The sequence below is a fragment of the Cetorhinus maximus genome, chromosome 13 (genome assembly GCF_964194155.1).
Source record: "Cetorhinus maximus chromosome 13, sCetMax3.hap1.1, whole genome shotgun sequence".
Lineage (NCBI taxonomy): Eukaryota > Metazoa > Chordata > Chondrichthyes > Lamniformes > Cetorhinidae > Cetorhinus > Cetorhinus maximus.
The window spans coordinates 11,220,589-11,240,833 of NC_135891.1; the positions used below are offsets into that span (position 1 = coordinate 11,220,589).

General features: G+C 45.0%; 1 protein-coding gene across 1 annotated transcript in view; it reads left to right on the forward strand.

Annotated features, from left to right (window-relative positions):
• The window catches only part of LOC144688419 (rho GTPase-activating protein 39-like), a 551,921-nt gene that overhangs the window by 372,491 nt on the left and 159,185 nt on the right, over nucleotides 1-20,245 (forward strand). The window contains exon 4 of the mRNA XM_078554925.1: nucleotides 10,850-10,969. Within this exon, the coding sequence (XP_078411051.1) occupies nucleotides 10,959-10,969 (11 nt within the window). The 5' untranslated portion in view covers nucleotides 10,850-10,958. The remainder of the gene's footprint in view (nucleotides 1-10,849; nucleotides 10,970-20,245) is intronic.

Here is a 20,245-nt window from a genome sequence, read left to right on the forward strand (position 1 = left end):
CTCCAAGTTCAACCTCCCTTTCCTCTCAAGTCTTTCAACATTCGCCTCCGTCGCATCTGTTCTGATGATGCCACTTTCAAAAACAGTTCCTCTGACATGTCCTCCTTCTTCCTGAACCGAGGTTTTCCACCCACGGTGGTTGACAGCGCCCTCAACCGTATCCGGCCCATCTCCCGAGCATCCGCCCTCACACCTTCTTCTCCCTCCCAGAAACATGATAGGGTCCCCCTTGTCCTCACGTATCACCCCACCAGCCTCAGTATTCAAAGGAACATCCTCCGCCATTTCTGCCAACTCGAGCATGATGCCACCACCAAACACATCTTCCCTTCACCCCCCCGGCGGCATTCCGCAGGGATCGTTCCCTCTGGGACACCCTGGTCCACTCCTCCATCACCCCCTACACCTCAACCCCCCCCATGGCACCTTCCCATGCAACCGCAGAAAGTGCAACACCTGCCCCTTTACTTCCCCTCTCCTCACCGTCCAAGGGCCCAAACACTCCTTTTAAGTGAAGCAGCATTTCACTTGCACTTCCCTCAATTTAGTCTACTGCATTCGTTGCTCCCAATGCGGTTTCCTCTACATTGGAGAGACCAAACGCAGACTGGGTGACCGCTTTGCAGAACACCTTCGGTCAGTCCGCAAGTATTACCCAGACCTCCCTGTCGCTTGCCATTTCAACACTCCACCCTGCTTTCATGTCCACATGTCCGTCCTTGGCTTGCTGCATTGTTCCAGTGAAGCTCAACGCTAACTGGAAGAACAGCACCTCATCTTCCGACTAGGCACTTTACAGCCTTCCAGACTGAATACTGAGTTCAACAATTTTAGATCATGAACTCTCTCCTCCATCCCCACCCCCTTTCCAATCCTCCCCCTTTTTTTTCCAATAATTTATATAGATTTTTCTTTTCCCACCTACTTCCATTATTTTTAAATGTATTTCCATCCATTGTTTTATCTCTATGTTTTAGCCTTTTTTGATTCCTTCACCCCACCCCCACTAGGGCTATCTGTACTTAGCTTGTCCTGCTTTCTACCCTTAATTAGCACATTCCTTAGATAATATCACCACTTTCAACACTTCTTTGTCCTTTTGTCTGTGACATCTTTTGGTTATCTCCACTTATCACTGGCCCTCTATCCAGCTCTACTTGTCCCACTCCTCCTTAAACCAGCTTATATTTCACCTCTTTTCTATTTTTACTTAGTTCTGTTGAAGAGTCATTTGGACTCGATACGTTAACTGTGCTCCTCTCTGCAGATGCTGCCAGACCTGCTGAGTTTTTCCAGGCATTTTTGTTTTTGTTTTGGATTTCCAGCATCCGCAGTTTTTTGCTTTTATCTTTCAACATGTTGTTGCCTCCAAAATCCATGCCCACCTTTTCCAGAACTCTATATGCCTGATTTTGACTGGGCAGACGGACTTGTCTCGAGGTTGTGAACTTGCCCGCAGCAGGTTGGAGCTGTTCAGCTTTACACGGATCCCAATTGCCGCCCGCGCTGTGAAAATTTTCTGATCTTAGAAGGTGAGCTCTTAGGGAGCTGCTTAACCAACTAAATGTGACCAATTAATGATGTGGGGACTTCACTTTCCTGCCTCCCCCTGCAGTCCTTCCACCTGCGAGAGAATTGGCAGGGTTGGGAACAGAGATAGACTTTGTGGTGCACCATATCAACGCCATTTTCCTTGGTTGTCTGCTTCTGTGCCGACCCAATTCAGTGCATGAATATCCGACCCGATGTTTCACTCCCTCCAATCAGGTTTCCGCCCCCAGCCTCAGGAACAAAACAAAGGGCAGAATTTTCCATTTTTGAGACTAAGTGTGGTGGCGGGCGGGATTCGCAGCGCGTACCATGCTGCTCGGAATGGCGGGAATCCGCGCCCAATTCTGCGCTTGGAAGCTCATTAATTATGCATGAATGAGTATCTCTCTGAATCACCTGGCGGGCCTGGAGCTGATTCGTCTGCCCACCGTTGACTGGCGGGTTTGAAGATCCGGGCGCCATATTTAAACATCACCCAAACACATACGTCTCACTACCTCCAGCCCACCTATCTTCAGGACACTGTTAGAGATGTCTGTAAACCAAAAGAAGAAGGCAGCACTGTGCTTCACCCACCAGGCCCTCGAGGCCTTGATCAGAGGAGTGCGGGCTCACAGGGATATCCTGTATCCCAAGGACAGCTCCAGGAAGCACACCAGTCTCACCTCACCAGTCTGGAAAGCCATCACAAAGGAGGTCAGCATGACATTCAATGCAGGAAGAGGATAAATGATCTCATCCGCTCCACTAGGGTTAGTCATCCTTCAGCTCCTTCCAATATCAAACTCTCATCATGGCATCCTGTAATCAAAGGGCCAATCTCTTCAGGGATATCACACAACCATTAGCAGGGGACACGTCACCACTGATTGTCTCACGGAAACTTTCAATTACCATTATCCCATCTATCACGCTGCTCACACTCCACCCTCAGCCCTTTCTGGGGAGCGCTCACCACACACAGTGGGCATGTATCTTTCCCAAACTCTGCTCAATCCCTTCTCATCACATTCCTTTCTTTTGTCTTCATCCAGGGCAAGCTTTCCCACAACATAAGGGAAAGAGAGCAAACTGGGGGAGGCACGGCCCGGAATTTGAGGAGGCTGCAGACTGGGGAGGACAGGGATCTCTCCTGTGGGGAAGGGGAGATCGGAATGTCTCAGCAACCTTGTATGGATCGCACTTCCATCAATTCATCACATCATGACAACCACAGTGGGTGACATGCAGTCTTATATTCCTCTTGCTCATCAACTGAAACTCGGAACTAGCAGGTCGAGGCCCACAAGGCAGCCCATCATAAATCCCAGCCCCCAGACCACATCCGAAGAGAAAGATAAGGAAGAACCACCACAGTGCTCACCCACACCCTCTAGCTCGGAAACACACCTCATTGGGATATAGCTCTAGATCAGGCTTGGGCTCACCCACTGGGGAACACCTCACTGAAACGTCCCCGCAGCAGTCGGAGGTAGACACAGCCAAGGTCTCCATCGCTTGGAGGGCTGCTGGAGATCAGTCACCCACTCATTCCAAGTCAGATGATGAACCTCTGTGAGAGGCTGCCAGTTCAATGCTGGATATGCAACAACGGGTGACGCAACATCAGGCAGAGATTCGGCAGTCACTCAGTAGACTAGAGCGAAGGATAGAGGAGTCTGTCTGCGTTCTGTTTGATGTCATGGCGCCGACATGCAAGAGCCTCAAGGTCAACATGGGAAGGCTGGCGGCCACCATGGACACCTTGATCCAGCAAGTTTTGCTGGATTTGCACTTGGCCTGGACTCCGGGGCCACACACCCTGGTGGGCATCATCAAGATGTAGGCGACAGGGGAACCAGGCACCTTGACCTTCCTCCAGGTGAACCATCCCCTCAAGGAGTCAGGGCAAGGCCCTCTGGCACCCACGGGGAGGATGATCGTCAGGCAGACACCAAGGGGGCCTCCTCTAAGGACTCTCCAAGTGTGTCCAGCCGCTCACAGCCCCCTCTGCCTGTGACCCCATCCACTCCAGCTGCTCAGGCTGAGGAGGGTGTACCTGCCCCTGAGTACAAGACCCTTATCAGGCTAAGGCCCTCCAGGCCTCAGGCCACCAGAGGATGTCCACCAAGGTCATCGTGGATATCAGGACATAGCAGTCAGCAGGCTGCCTCCACCTTTGCTGCACCCAGGCTTAGTGGCAGAGTTGGGAAAATTAAGAAATGTTGATTTCACTTTTGGGTCACAGTGTGCTTCCACTGAGAAAACATTGAACTTCTGTAATTACATTTGATGTTTCTGTGAATGACCTGGTCAACTGAAAACTTTGTGATTATGTACATTTGAATCCTCTTATTTCAAGGTTTATCCATCCTCCCACTTGGTGATAGCCTCCCTCTGTAAGGTTCACATTCATGAAATGTCAACCTCACTGAAGATAGTCTCCACATTCTTGTGTGATGTCAGGGAGATGTGTTGAAATCTTTACTGGAAGTGTATGATTTATGCGCTGCTAATCCTTCTTCCTCATGGAGGCCCATTGTGTGAGGGCAGCTCAGCAGCCTTGAGTTATTAGCGGCAGTTGTGTCTCCTCTTTTTGTTGTGGCAAAAGACAACACATGGACGGCAGGAGAAGATCCCTAACCATGTCTTCATCTCACTGGCTGCTGTAGTTTCATAATTAAGTGGCAATGGCTGCTTCAAGTCAGTTTTCTCATCGTCCTCATTGTTCAGTGGACTCTCACATCCCAGAGCAAGCACATACACAGGACATTGCAGACCTTTGCAGAGATCATGGCCTGGTGAATCATGAGGCCAGAAGGTGCAAGTGTGAATGCTGGACTCGTTCTCAACGCGAATGGTTGTACATCACTTGAGATGAAAGGGAATGGCATTGAGGGCCAGGAGAACTTCACTTTACTCCTTCTGGAACCCAGCTGCAATTAAAATGTCACTGGCACGTCTCCCAGGTCTTGCTTCCTCTATGGTGTTGTTGCGTTCAAACTAACCCTCATCTCACTCTTGAGATTCCTGAGCCTCCTGCCCTCCATCCTCCGAAGAGCTCTCATCCTCCTCCATTTCACCCTCTGGCAAGGGATCACCTCTTTGCAGTGCCAGATTGTGAAGGGCGCAACACACAGTGATGATGCGTGAAACCCTATTGGAGATGTACTGTAGTGCACCACCTGAACGGTCCAAACATCTGAAGTGCATCTTCAGAATCCCAATGCTCTGCTCTATTAGGGAGCGTGTGCAGCTGTGAGCAGCATTGTACCTCTCCTCGGAACGACTCTGAGGGATGCCAATGTCATCAGCCAGTGTTTTAATGGGTAGCCCTTATCCCCAAGCAGCAATCCCTGCAGACATTCAGGCTCTTCAAAAACCTCAGACACCTGGGAGTGACTCAGAATGTATGAATCATGGCAACTCCCAGGGCTGCACAAATGCGCATCATGTTATCCGGTGATCACGCACCAATTGTACATTGATGGAATGGTAGCCTTTGGGGTTTATAAACTTTAGGGGCTGCTGCCATGGAACCCTTAAAGCCACAATGATACAGTCGATTGCGTCCTGCACCCTTGGGAAGCCTGGATGGCTGCGAAGCCTGAATCTCACAGCCTGGCTATCGTAATCCAGAGCAAACCTCACATAGTGATGTCCCTTCCTGTAAAGGGCACCTGTGACCTTATGCATCTATGTGTTGTGGACTGCGAGATGCTGCAGAGGTCCCCTTTTGATCCCTGGAATGACCCACAGGCAAAGAAATTGAGCATGGCAGTCACCTTTAAAGCCACCGGCAAGGGATATCCTCCAACTCCACGGGACATCAGGTCTTCACGAAGAATGTGGCAGATGTGATCTACCAGAGCTCAGGACAAGCGCAGACGTGCCCAGCACTGTTTCTCACTCATTTGTAAATAGAAGAGTCTTCTTTGGTATACCCTTGGTCTGGTGATTCGTCTCCATTGTCTGGGTCTCGCCTCCTAATCCTCTTGTTCTTGCTCTGGTTCCCTTTGACCTTGGACATCAGGTGGGGCCTTGTGGTGGGGCAGCGTTCAGTGTTGCTTCTCCCTCCTTTGCCTCCTCCATTGCATTAGGACCCTCAAAAAGGCAGCATTGGGCCCTGGATCCATTTGTGCTTTTATTTTGCGTGTATCCCCTTCTATTCATACCTGTGGTATCCCTTTCACCCCCTTTTTTGTTAGCATTTCAGTTACCCTTGTCGGGCCCCACCTTCCCATCCTTCAGTCTACCCTCTGCCTTCCATCGTTTTTCCTCCTCCACGACCTTGCAAAGCTTTCCTGCCCCTTTGCTTTCCATCATGCCCCTTTACCCCCACAACATCTTGGAAAGTCCTCCTTCTCCATTTCCCCGTGTGTTCACCCTTCCCCACCCCACCACCTCCCCAACCCCTTCCCCGGTCGATATGCTGGTTTCTGAATGTCCTTGTGGCAATGGAGGCACCCACCAGGAGGAGACCAACCCTCCAGCCCCAGCAGTGTGGCGTTCCACTAGCATCACAACGACACTGCTGCAGCACTATGGAAGATCGGCTATTTGTGTTGCACTCACCTCAAAGTTGCGAGCCAAATGAAGTCTGACGTGTGCACACCACCCTTTTTCAAAGGAGATTCAGACTGACGTGATTTCCGACACAAGATTGGAAGGCGGCACATGATTCTGGTGAGAAGCTAATTTAATGAGCATTCATGAGTTGGTAATGAATGTAAATTGATTCACACCACTATTCAGTGGGATACCCAACCCACCATTAACCCACCATTGGAAGAATCGCAAACTATTTTAATGCCATTGGGTTTCCAACTTTTTGCCTGCCATTGGATTCTCTGCTCCCAGCCGCCACAGGTCGGATGGGAGAATTCCACCCAAAGTCCCAAATGACATCCCATGTGACAGTGACAAAGGTAAATTATTTTTACTCATCCTTCTTGACCTGTCTGCAACCTGATGTTGACCACTCCATCCTCTTCCAATCTCTCTCCAATGCCATCGAGCTTGGTGGGACTCTCTCACCTGGTACTATTCTTATCTATCCAGTCATAGCCAAAGAATCACCTATGATGACATCTCTTCCTGCTCCTGCACTGTTACCTCTGGTGTCCCCCAGTGATCTGTCCTTGGCTCCCTCCTATTTCTGATCTACGGGCTGCTGCTCAGTGACATCATCTGAAAAAAAACTGCAATTTCCACACGTCTGCTGACACCCAGCTCTACCTCACTATCATTTCTCTCAACTTCTTCACTGTCTCTAAATTGTCCACCATCTACTACTGAGTAAGCAGAAATTTCGTCCAACTAAATATTGGAAAGATTGAAGCCATTATCTTCAGTCCTTGTCACAAACCCTATTCCCTAGCCTTTGATTTCGTCCCTCTCCCTGGCAACTGTCTGAGGCCGAATGAACGTAAGTGTCATATTTGACCCTGAGATGAGCTTCTGACTGCTGATCCACACCATCATTAAGATTATCTATTTCAATCTCTATAATATTGCCCGACACCAGCTCACTTGAGTTCATCTGTTGTTGAAACCCTCATTGTTATATCTAGACTTGACTATTCCAATGCATTGCTGACCAGGCTCCCACATTCTGCCTTCTGTAAACTTGAGAGCATCCAAAACTCTGCTGCTCATGTCTTAACTTGCACTAAATCCCATTCGCCCATTACCCCTGTGCTCCAAGACCTGCACTGGCTTCCGGTTAAGCAACATCTTGATCTTAAGATTCTCATCCTTGTAGATCTCTTTGTAAGATCATAAAATCATAAGAAATAGGAGCAGGAGTAGGCCATTTGGCACATCGATCCTGCTCCACCATTCAATAAGATCATGGCTGATCATGCCTGAACTCCACTTTCCTGCCTGCACCCCTATAACACTTGACTCTATTGTAAATTAAAACTTTGTTTCACTCAGCCTTGAATAATTCAATGACCCAGCCATCATTGTTCTTTGTGGAAGAGAACTCCAAACACTAATGGCCCTCTGAGAGAAGAAATTCCTCCTCATCTCCATCTTAAATGGGATACTCTCGCTTTCCTCCTTTCAGGCACTCCTTAAAACCTACCTCCTTCAAGAAGCTTTTTAGTCATATGCCTTAGTATCTCCTTATGTGACTCTGTCAAATTTTGTTTGATAATGCTCCTGTGAAGTGCCTTGGGATGATCGAATTACTATGTTGAAGATGCCTTGTAAGTATAGGTTGTTGCTGTATGTTTTGGTGAACTGCTCTGTTTTAACTGGGTACCATTCACACACTTGGACTGCGAGGGGGTGAGGGAGGTTCCTAAATCTTGATTTAGCCAACCTGTACCCATAATCTCTGGACTTTGGTTAAGTGGGATGTGTCTCCATGAGGAGTGAGGAGACTGCTGTGTATTGGGCAAAGAGAGATTCTACACATGTAGATTCCACAGAGACTTGGCTTACAGACTCTTAGGTCTGGTGGTGGTGGCTGTCTGCACATGTTAAGAAATATGATTCAGGAAGAAAGAGTTGCATTTATATCATGCTTTTCACGACCACCAGTCTTAAAACGCTCTCCATCCAATGAAGTACTTTTGAAATGTAGTCACTGTCATAATGTAGGAAACATGGCAGCCAATATACACACAGCAAGCTCCCACAAACAGCAATGTGATTATGGCCAGATAATCTTTCTTCTGTGATGTTGATTGAGGGATAAATATTGGCCAGGACACTGGGGATAACTCCCCAGCCATGGGATCTTTTACATCCACCTGAGATGGCAGCTGGGTCTCAGTTTAATACCTCATCTGAAAGACGGCATAACATGATTGAATTTTACTTTCTGTTTGAGGGAAATAAGAGGGGTCTAAGACTAGTATTTTAATCTTAATTAAGGACAATTATTTGGGCATGAAAGCAGAGCTAGCTAAAGTGGACTGGCAAATTAGGTAAAGGGATAGGTCAATAGAGATGCAGTGACAGGCATTTTCGGGGATATTCTAGAATATATATATATATATATACACACATATAGATAGATAGATATATTCCAACAAGAAAGAAAAATTACAAGGGAAAGATCCATCATCTGTGTTTAACTAAATAAGTTAAAGATAGTATCAAACTTAAAGAAAAAACATATAATTGTGCAAAGATGGGTGGTAGGTCAGAAGATTTGACACAATAGAAAAAAACAGTAAAGAATTACTAAAACATTAATAAGGAGGGAAAAATTAGAGTACGTGAGAAAGCTAGTTAAAAATGCAAAGACTGATAGACTTTCAATAGATATTTAAAAAAGACAAGAGTTAACAAAGTGAGCGTTGGTCCTATAGAAAGTGAGTCTGGGGAATTAATAATGAAAAATAAGGAGATGGCAGATGAATTGAACAGGTATCTTGCATCAGTCTTCACTATAGAGGATACACGTAACATCCCGGGAATAGCTGTAAATCAGGAATTGGAAGGGAGGGAGGAACTTATGAAAATTACAATCACCAGGGAAGTGGTACTCAGCAAATTGTGGGAACTGTGGGTTGACAAGTCCCTGGGTCCTGATGGATTTCATCCTAGGGTCTTAAAAGAAGTGGCCAGTGAGATAGTTGATGCGTTGGTTTTAATTTTCCAAAATTCCCCATATTCGGGGAAGGTTCCATTAGATTGGAAAATTGCGAATGTAACTCCTTTATTCAAAAAGGAAGGGAAACAGAAAACAGGAAACTATAGGCCAGTTAGCTTAACATCTGTCATAGGGAAAATGTTAGAAGCTATTATTAAAGTCGTCATAGCAGGCCACTTAGTTAAATTCAAGGTAATCAGGCAGAGTCAACATAGTTTTGTGAAAGGGAAATCATGTTTAACCAATGTATTGGAGTTCTTTGAAGAAGTAACAAGAGCTGTGGATAAAGGGGAATCAGTGGATGTATTGTACTTAGATTTTCAGAAGGCATTTGATAAGGTGCCACATCAAATGTTATCGCAGAAAATAAAAGCTCATGGTGCTAAATTAGCTGATGACACAAAGATAGGTAGGAAAGTAAGTTGTGAAAGGCATAAGGAGTCTACAAAATGATATAAATATGTTAGGGGAGTGGGCAAAGATCTGGCAAAAATGGAGTATAATGTGGGAAAATGTAAGGTTATCCATTTTGGCAGGATGAATAAAAAAGAGACATATCATCTAAACGGTGAGAAATTGCAGAGCTCTGAGATGTAGAGGGATCGGGGTGTCCTAATGCATGGATCGCAAAAGGTTAATATGCAGGTACAGCAAGTAATTAGTAAAGCTAATAGAATGTTATCATTTGTTGCAAGGAGAATTGAATATAAGAGTAGGGAGGTTATGCTTGAGTTATACAGGACATAGGTGAGGCCACACCTGAAGTACTGTGTACAGTATTGGTCTCCTTATTTAAGGAAATATGTAAATGTGTTGGATGCAGTTCAGAGAACGTTTACTAGATTAATACCTGGAATGGGTGGGTTGTCTTATGAGGAAAGGCTGGACAGGCTAGGCTTGTATCTGCTGGAGTTTAGAAGGGTAAGAGGTGACTTGATTGAAACGTTTGAGATCTTGAGGGGACTTGACAAGTTGGATGTGGAAAGGACGTTTCTTCTTGTGGGAGAATCTAGAATTAGGGATCATTGTTTAAAAATAAGGGGTCACCCAAGATAGAGATGAAGAAATGTTTTTTTTCTCAGAGGGTTGCGAGACTTTGGAATCCTCTTGCTCAAAATGTGGTTGAGGCATATCTTTGAATAGGTGACCCCTTATTTTTAAACAATGATCCCTAATTCTAGATTCTCCCACAAGAAGAAACATCCTTTCCACATCCAACTTGTCAAGTCCACTTAAGATAGATTCTTGATAAGCAAGGGGGTGAAAGGTTATGGGGGCAGTCAGAAATGTGGAGTTGAGGTTAAAATTAGATCAGCCATGATCTTATTTGAATGGCAGAGCTGGCCCAAGTGGCCTACTCCTGATCCTAATTTGTGTGTGGGTATCTCTGACACTCAGTACTGCACTGGAAAGTCAGCCTTATCTTTTGCGTTCGAGCCCTCGAGGTGGCACTCGACTGGAATCCCGAACCCTGTGATTCAAAGGCGATCATGCTACCAACTGAGCCACGGCTGACACTTGGCCGAAGGGGGAAAAAGTTACTGTAAAAGTTGTGAATGTCTTTTCGTCGACCTGATTTCAGAAGTGCTGAGTCTTCCCTACCGGCAGAGGGGAGCAGTTGTTGGTTTAATCCTTTGCCATTGCTGGATCTCTGGCAGTTTGCTCTTTGTGTCTCTTCCATTCCTTTGAGTGTTATTCCCCCTGTAGAGCGGCAGGATCAGATTTCACATCCGCGACACTATTCAGAGGCTGGGGTGGAGGTTTGTTCGCTCAGCACTGCCAGCAACACACGTCTTGTACTCGATATGTAACAAAAATGGCTGAGAGGTAAGAGCGATCCTACTTTAAAAATTTCTCGTTTTGCATTATTTTAAGAAGAACTTTTAACCTATTACAACAAGTTTGGAAGTTGGAAAACTATCTGCAAAACTTGATTGGAAAAAACGTGTTTTGCTCTTAAGGTATTTTTTTTCCGTGGAGTTTTTAAAATAAAAGCAATCTCCCTATAACGAAAACTTGGGATTTGTTTCAGTTTGTCCTAAGCGGCAAAGTCGATGTTCTTGGATTGAGGGTGGAACAGGGGGTTATGTGAATATTGTGCCGAGTTTATTTTTTTTCCCCTCCCATGTACCTTTTGATACGTTTTAAAACTCCGATGACTTATATCAGTGACAGTGTTGAGTGATATTCCTGTTTTTTTTTGGGGGGGGGGAATGAAATTGTTCCAAATGTATCCAGTCGGTCCCGTGAGTTACAATTTTTCTCTTATACTTTTCTTTTGTTGCACTGTTAGTTCCTTTCCTCAACCCTGGTCTCAACCTCCGCAGTGTGTGTGTGACTTTACACACACAATTGTTAAACCTCATGCAGTCTTTGAATCGTTTTCGATTAAGATCTGCTCAAAAGTCGCAGTCGATCGTTTGTTTGCAAGCAGGATGTTTATCCTTTGGGAAGAAGAGCGTTTTCTAATTCAGATTAAAAGCATTCTTTCCCTCTTGTCTTTCCGCTCTCCTTTGGGGAGAGGGAGGGAGGGGGGGGGGTGGATTTTGATTGACTTTTTAAAAAAATATATATCAGGAGATTTGCCTGTAATCCGGTTTCCAAACACCAGGAAGTTGTAATCCGATTGTTTTTGTTCCCAAACCTGCTGCTTTATCAATAGTCAATTCCAATAGCTGCAGTTTTAAGTGTGGGCGACTGATTGACAAGGGAGCGAGAGAGAGAGAAAAATCAAGCTGCAGAAAAAATTTTGATCGAATAAAAATTGTTGAAATACGTTGCCGCTTGGTTATAGAAACTCGCCTGCTATGAGTAATTTAAACTGATTCATACCTGGTGGTGACTACTGTTTATACGTAGTGAGTACTGTTATTACTGCAGGGGGGGGAAAAAGGTTAACTAATATTGCGTGTGCACAAACCTGCTGTAACCTGCCTGAAATGTGACATGGTAAATGTATTGTCAGTATGGTACAGAATCCGTAGAGACCAGATCTCAGGTACAATCCCTGGTCTCTGCTGTGTTCGCTGATTTTAACTGGGTTTGTGATTAAACGTGACACAATTGACTGCAGTGCTCCCAGGATAAAGAGAATAGGTTCCCCCCCCCCCCCCCCCCCGGCCCCCTTCTGCAGATTACCATCAAATAATCCTTGCCAGGAAGATTTTGCATATGTGTGGTCTCCGAGAGTGAGGGTGGGATCAAGCTCATTGGTGATGCTTCACGTGGTTGAATAGCTTGACAATGCTTATTGGTTTGATGGGTATCGAAAGAATGGCTGAATAAACAAAGTACTGGGGGTGGTGTGCAACAGATAATGGTGGAACCTAGCATGACTCAGAGTCAGCAGGGAGGGGAAAATGGGACAGTGGTCGAAGGAGAATTTTCCCTGAATCTCCAAGGTAGCTTGTACACGAGATAACGTGTACGCAATACGTGAGCCCAAGGTAGAGGATTTCTTCTGAAGCTAACCCATCAATTTTAAGAACAATATGTTGTCTGAGGTTCAGTTTTAATGACAATGGCAGATGTAAACAATGTGCCGATCACTGACTGTAGGAAAACACCCAGGGATGAGCCACTGGCTAGGTAATTCTGCAATCCATTTGACTTGTTGGGAGATTACAGGTGAATTTTCATTGCTCCCCCAGTCGACGGGAAAACGAAAGGTTGCAGTTCTTCGTGAGATTTCCCTACATTACCAATGGCTGGAATGTTCTGCATCCCAATGGGAAGCTTACAGGTGAATTTTCATTGCTCCCTCCTGTCAACAGGGGAAAATGAAAGGTTGCAGTTCCTCATGGGATTTCCCTACATTACCAATGGCTGGAATGTTCTGCATCCCAATGGGAAGCATACAGAGCAATGCATCATTGAAACTGTGTTCTGAAAGTTGGGAATGTTTGGAAACATTACTGGCCTTTAACATAGAAACACGTCCTGGTAGATGGGGGAGAGGGAGATTTAGGAGGAAAGAAGATGCTTTGTGTAATTTAACATAAGGAATATCTCAGCCTCGATCTGCTCATTACCACCATCCCCTCCCCCGGGGTTACTAATTGTCACTGGAGGGGGAGGGGAAGAAACTGGGTGTGGATTTACATGATCACAGTCATACTTAATTGCAGGGCCTGAATGTATTTGGCAGACACTGAAAGAAAGGACGGTCATTTATGTGCGTGTGTGTGTTTGTTTGTTTCAATGTTAGACGTGAACATGTCTCATCCTGATTGTGACATTTTAGGCTGAAATGTGAATAGAGAAGTCATTCCACCTTCCTGTTAGTTATTTTGTCGATATTTGTGAACTCAACCGGTTGAATCTGGCTCTGTTCTTAAATTGCTGCTAACCCTTCATTGGAACTTCTTTTTTGGCCACATGCATGTGCCTCACCCCCGCCCACCCCCATGCATAATTAAAGATTGAATTAAGGGAAAACTGGTTACATTGGAGCTACCAATCTCAAAATGGAATCTTATAATACTGAAGGAGGCTATTGGGCCCATTGTATTTTGAAGAGCTCTGTTTTTATACAGTAATTACAGCACAAAAGGAGGCCATTCAGCCAATTGAGTCAATTCCAGACTCAATTGGCACATAAATGTGCTGACAGCATAGGCAGCAGCAGTTTTGAAAGGGATTGAGCCATTGTGATATCAAACCAATTTCTGAATGCTCTGAAGGAGGATAATTTAATTACAATAAGCTCTGGTTGGGTGAGGGTCTTGGGCTACTCTCCTCTGAAGCCAGATTGAACAACACGAGGAAACCATTTTTTAGGCAATGAGTTGTGATTTGGAATGGCACTGCCTGAAAGGGTGGTGGAAGCAGATTCAATAGTAACTTCCAAAAGAGAAATGAGATACAGTACTTGAAGTGAAAAAAATAATTGTGGGAATATAAGGGAAGAGCAGAAGTGGGGCCAATTGATAGCTCTTTCAAAGAGGTGGCAAAAACACGATGGGCCAAATTACCTCTTTTTGTGTTATGTTATTCTGTGATTCTCATCAGTTTTGGCTTAAGACCCAACCCCAGAGTTAGGATGTTAGTGGTATTGCTATGAAGTGGAAACTTCAAAATTGTCAATATAAGCTGTGACTCAGTGGGTACCCCTGTCCAGTCTTGAGTCAGCAGGTTGTGGGTCCATGTTTCACTCCAAAGACTTGAGCACAGAATCTGGGCTGATACTCCAACGGAATACTGAGGGAGGGCTGCACTGTCAGAGGTACTGCCTTTTGATGAGGCATTAAACTTCCTCTCAAGTATATGTAAAAAATCCTGTGGCACTATCTTGAGTAAAAGCTGGGAGTTCTGTCATATATCCTGGCCATATTTACCCCTCTGCCAACATCACTAAACCAGATTATCTGTGCAGTGTGCAGTGTGCATTGTGCAGGATGGGCTACTGTGTTTACTAAATTACAACAGGACTACACTTCAAAAGGACCTGGTCAGCATCCCTCCATCTACAAAAGATGATGCTCACGCAGTAAACAATCCATTTCAGATGGGGTGTTTTATAAGATGCACCTTTGCTGAAGGCTGAAGAGGTCAATCCTTGAGAGCCAGCTTCTGCACAAATGCTGCACATGAAGTTTCCAAGTGTTGCTGTGGGCTGTTGTTTTTGGCATTGGTGCCTGTTGCCAAGCCGCTGTAGCCTCTGGTCATCGTGGTGGTGCACACCAGCCCAAAGGAGGTGTCACCATTTTTCTGGCATCAGCTAGTGACTCCAAGATGCGGAACTTTAAGTGTCTAACTGATCATCTGGCTCGGGCTAACTCACCATACAGAAAGTCCTTGGGTGTGTGACCATTTTCCATCCCGTGGACGTGGCGGAGTCAATAAAGCCGCCTCTGAGTACTAAAAATACCTACAACCTGTTATATAGCTGACAACAGAGGAAGATAGTGAGACCTGTGTGCTGGCATGCATCACCACGATGACCAGAGGCTACAGTGGCTTAGCGAAGGTGCCATCACTGGAAACAACAACCCACAGTGGCACTTGGAAGCTTCATCTGCAGCATTTGTGGCAGAACTTGCCTATCAATGATTGGCCTCTTCAGCCATCAGCGTAGAGTGCTTTGTGACATCCTGAGGTTGTGAAAGTTGCTATACAAATGCAAGTTTTTACTTTCTTCATAGACTAAAGGGGTCCAGTGTTGAGTTTGAATTTCAGGTTATTCTGCTGATATTTTAAATTAAATCAGCTCCCTTATTGAAAATCTTGGTGATGAACAAACTGTTTTCCTGTGATTTGAACTAAGCAAACACCAAAGTAAAAAACATGCCCAAAGAGACCAGATCTTGATCTGGGCTGAGTTAGTTGGTTGTCGCAATTGGCTACACCCTACCAGGCTACAGAGAAAGAAGTAAAAATAATATAACTGGATTCCGGCTTTTAAAATCATACGAATTTTGCAGCAAAGAGGGAAACTATTAAGCCCATTGTGCCAATGATTGCTCTGTTAAAAACTAACCCCTTAGTCCCGCTCCCCATCTCTTTTTGATTTTTTTCTTATTCCAGTTCTACTTCTTTTCAAATTTTGTTTCCACCACGATTTCTGCTGGGCTTTCCCTGTCCAAATAACCCCTTATCTTAATGAATTAACATTAATTCTTCACTTTATGCCCTCAAGTTATTCAGTTACGGTATTTTCTGTATTTACTATATCAAAAAATTTCAGTCATTTTAAAAACACCTGCGTCAGCTTTTTGTTTAACCTTCTTAATTGCAGTGGAAAAGGGCCCTGTTTCCCATGTCTGGTCTCACCTTAGTGAATCACTTCTGTTCTGTACTCCCTTGCCTTGACTCCTGAAACTGGGCACAATATTCTTAACTATGACCTAACCAATGAAAAAAGAGTCACTTGCATTTGTATCACACTTTACAGGGCATCCCAAAATATTTTAGTCAATGAATTATTTTTGAAATGCAGTCACTGGTGAGTTTTGGTCCCCTTCATTAAGGAAGGATATACTTGTCATAGGAGGAGTGTAGCGGATGTTCACCTAACTAATTCCTGGGATGACGGGATTGTTCCAGTGAGGAAAGATTGAGAAGACTGGGCCTGTATTTTGTAGAGTTTAGAAGAATGAGAGGTGAGCTCATTTCAAATTACAAAATTCCTAAGGGGCTAGCCAGAGTAGATGCAGAAAGGATGTTTTCCCTAGTTGGAGGGGTCTAGAACCAGGAGACAGCCTCAGTATAAGGGGAAAACCGTTTAGGACTGAGTTGAGGAGGAATTTCTTCGCTCAGGATGGTGAATCTTTGGAATTCTCCATTTCAAGAGGGCTGTGGAAGCTCAGTTGTTGATTATGTTCAAGACAGAGATTGATAAATTTCTAGATACTAATAAGATCAATGGATATGGGGATAGTGCAGAAAAATGACATTGAGGTGGATGATCAGCCATGATCCAGTTAAATGACAGAGCAGGCTTGAGGGGCTGAATGGCCTACTCCTATGTTCCTATGATGTGTGCAGACGTGGCAGCCAATTTGTGCATAGCCAGGTCTTAAATTCATTCATTTGTGTGCAATCTGCTTGAAGACATGTCTTTGACTTTTGATCTGATGCTTCATCCTGGGTTGTTTCTCTTGGTAGTTTTTGTCAGTAGTGGCTTGCTTGCCATTGCCTTCCACCCTAGGGAGCAGGGCAAGGAGGCAGGTCACACATCTACCTCAGCTGGAACAGAATCAAATTTGCACTGCTGACGTTATTCACAACCACTTGCGAGCCACCTAACCAACTGAACTAACTGGCCTTTTAATGAATGAATTACATGTTTTTTTTAGAGTTAATTATTGGTTACGTCACTGGGAAATCTCCCTTGCTCTTTGAATAGTGTGATGGGACCTTGTATTTCAACTGAAATGTGCAGCTGTGACCTCGGATTAATGTCCCAGCTGAAAGACGGCACCTCCACTGATGTAGCAGTCTCTCAGCACATTATCATCTTGCCCCTATTTATAGCGAGCGACCCTTGCTGGAATGGGTCAGAACAGAATTTGATTCAGCTGTGAATGCTGGGCTCCCTGACACACTATCAGGTAGCTGTTGAACACTTATTGTTCAGGTACACACACGTAGGGAAAAGTCAGTTGGCTGTGCTGCCAATGGACTGCTGTTGCCCAACAAACCATTAAGGCATGAGCGCCTTTATTAAGGAACCTCATAATGAGATTTATTTGGGCAAAATAAAATCAATGAATTGATTTTACTCCTGTGATTGGTGCAAGTCATTATCAGATTGGAAGTAAAATATAATCTGCTTAGCAATATGAAATAACCATTCAAATTTTCTAGCTATTGGCAGCTCACCTCCCAAAAGTAGAGCCCCAATAAAAATTAAGATACTTTTGGATTCCAGTAGTGCAGCTGACAGTGGACACGTACTTAGTTCTCCCTTGCTCTGATGTAAGCGCGATGACACTCATTCATGTGTGTTGGGAGTCAGATTTAGTAGTTTTTCTCTGAGTTAATATCTCGTACAGAGGGACTTTTGCACTGTTGGAGGTGCCATCTTTTGCAAAAGATCTGAAAAACCAAAGCCCAGGCCCCCCTCCTGGGTGGACATAAAAGATCCCTTGATACCATTTTGAAGAAGAGCTGGGGAGTTATCCCCGGTGTGCCTGCTCAATATTTATCCATCAACCAACATCCCACAAACAGAATATCTGGCGATTATCTATTGCTGTTTGTGGGATCTTGCTGTGCGTAAATTGGCAGCCAGTTATCCTACATGACAAGAAAAAGTATTACATTGGATGTGAAGGTCTTTGGAAAGAAACCAGGAATGGTGGTGCTCTGAAAACAGCGCAACATTGTAACTGTTGAGGGCGGTGGAAGAAAGGTTTGGTGAATAAAATTTTCCTTTGGGTCATGAACTTCTCAAATCAAAACCAGAAAGTAAATATAGAATAATGGATACCTGGAAGTGAGTTAGAAGTATGTTGCCAAATGGAGGGTTTCAGGTGACAGCTTTATATAGTAAGAGGATAGATCACGCAATTCACAAATGTCATCTGAACCCTAAGCTAAAGTTACAGCCTGTAGATGTCAAACATGTAAATGTCCTTGCTGCATGTGAAGATTTGTGCTTTCATCCAAAGTTGGTCTGCCTCTCTTGAGGATCCTAGGGGTTAATGTACTGTCTGCTGGTGCTTATGAAAGGCTGATTCTGTGCTTTTAAAAAATTATTTCTTTGGGATTTGGCTGTCACTGGCCAAGACTCTGCTGGCCTTCTGCAACACCAACGGGCTCAGCATTAGTAATACCTTTGTCAAACATGAGGACATCCACAAAAAGAACATGGATGTCTCCAGATGGTAACAACCTGAATGAGATTGACGATATATGCATCAGCAGCAGATGGAAGAAAAGATGTCTGGGTGTGTCAAGATGCTGATGTAGGATCACCACCACCTTGTGTTAGGCAAGATCCACCTGAAGTTGAAGAGGCAACAACTATGAAGTCATACAGGCCATTTGCAACGGAGAAACTGAAGGAAGAGGACATATTGGACAGTTTCCAGCTGGCCCTGTCCAACAGATTCAGATCACTCATGAAATCAGGTAACTTTTGAGGAACATTTGGAAATCTTCAAAAGAGGGATTAGAGAGTGAAGAAGTCACCTTCTCTTGGAGGAGAGGAACCAACAGAGAATGATGGATCACTGACCCAACATTGAAAAAAACTGGCGAAGAGCAAAAGGGACCAGGAAAAAAACATTGAACAAAGACGGGAAGACGACGAGAAGTACAGAAGACTGGATAATGCAGTAAAGAAGAGCTGCAGCAGAGATAAACGAGGATGGATAGAGTTAAGGAGGCACAAGGAGCAGCAAATCGGAACGACTCCCAAGATGTACAGGACTGTATGGGCACTGACTACAAGAAGCAACACCACTATCAATCAAGGGCAATGACGGCAGGATGTTCTTGATGGATGAGGAGCAGGAGGCAAGGTGGGTGGAACACTTTCGGGAGATCTTCAACCAGCTCAGCCCCAGCTCCATGTTTGAGTTTGACAGCACTGCACCGAAATTGCCAGTCAGAGGTCTAAAGGGCCATCAAGAGCCTGATGAACAACAAAGCACCTGGGATCAAAGAGGTAACCAGCAGAGCTTTGAAAAATGGCATGGATATTAACGACAGAGCTTACAGACCTGTTCAACAAGATCTGGACTGTGGCAGATGTCCCAGATGATTGGAGTTGAGGAGTAATTGTCAAGCTGCCAAAGAAAGGGAAACTCGGTGACTGCAACAACTGGAGGGGTATAACATAGCTGTCAGTACTTAGCAAGATCTTTAGCATGGTAATTAACAGATTGGAAGTAGAAGTAGACAGTACCCTTCGCGAAGAACAGGCAGGTTTCCGCTGATCATGCAGCGAGCCAATCTTAACGCTCAGGAACATCATAGAGCGGACACAGGAGCCATTTGTTAGCAACTTCATTGATTTCAAGAAGGCTTTTGATAGCATCCATCAGCAGTCATTCTGGTACATCGCAAGACAGTACGGTACCTTCAAAGCCTTTTACTGCGACTTCAGTTGCTGCATCAAGACCAGCACGGGCATCACCGACTCCTTCAACATCATCACAGGAGTACGGTAAGGCTGCATTCTCTCCCCTTTCCTCTTGGTTATTGATTTCATCATGAGGAAGGTGATGGTGGGTTCAGACTTTGGAATCCCATGCAACACCACTGGTTGATGGGCCTGGATTTTGCAGACAACATTATCTTGCTGGCTGAAGAATTGTGCGTGCTCCAAGGCATGACCACCAGTCTTGAGTGTAGCAGAGCCAAGGTTGGTCGACACATCAGTTGCAAGGAGGCCAAGACGGTAATGGCTGGATGGCAATAAGGCCCTCCCATCACCGGGCAACAGAACATTGAGGACGTTGAGCACTTCCCCTACCTAGGAAGCAACATCCCCAGGGAGGGCAATGCAGAGATTGACACAAGAATCGGCAAAGATTATCAGGCAGCTCCACATGGTGTGCGCATCTGATACCATCAACACAGTAGTACCAACAGCAAGACATGTAGAGTTGCAGTTTCATGGCCATGAAGCTGCAACTCTACATGTCTTGCTGT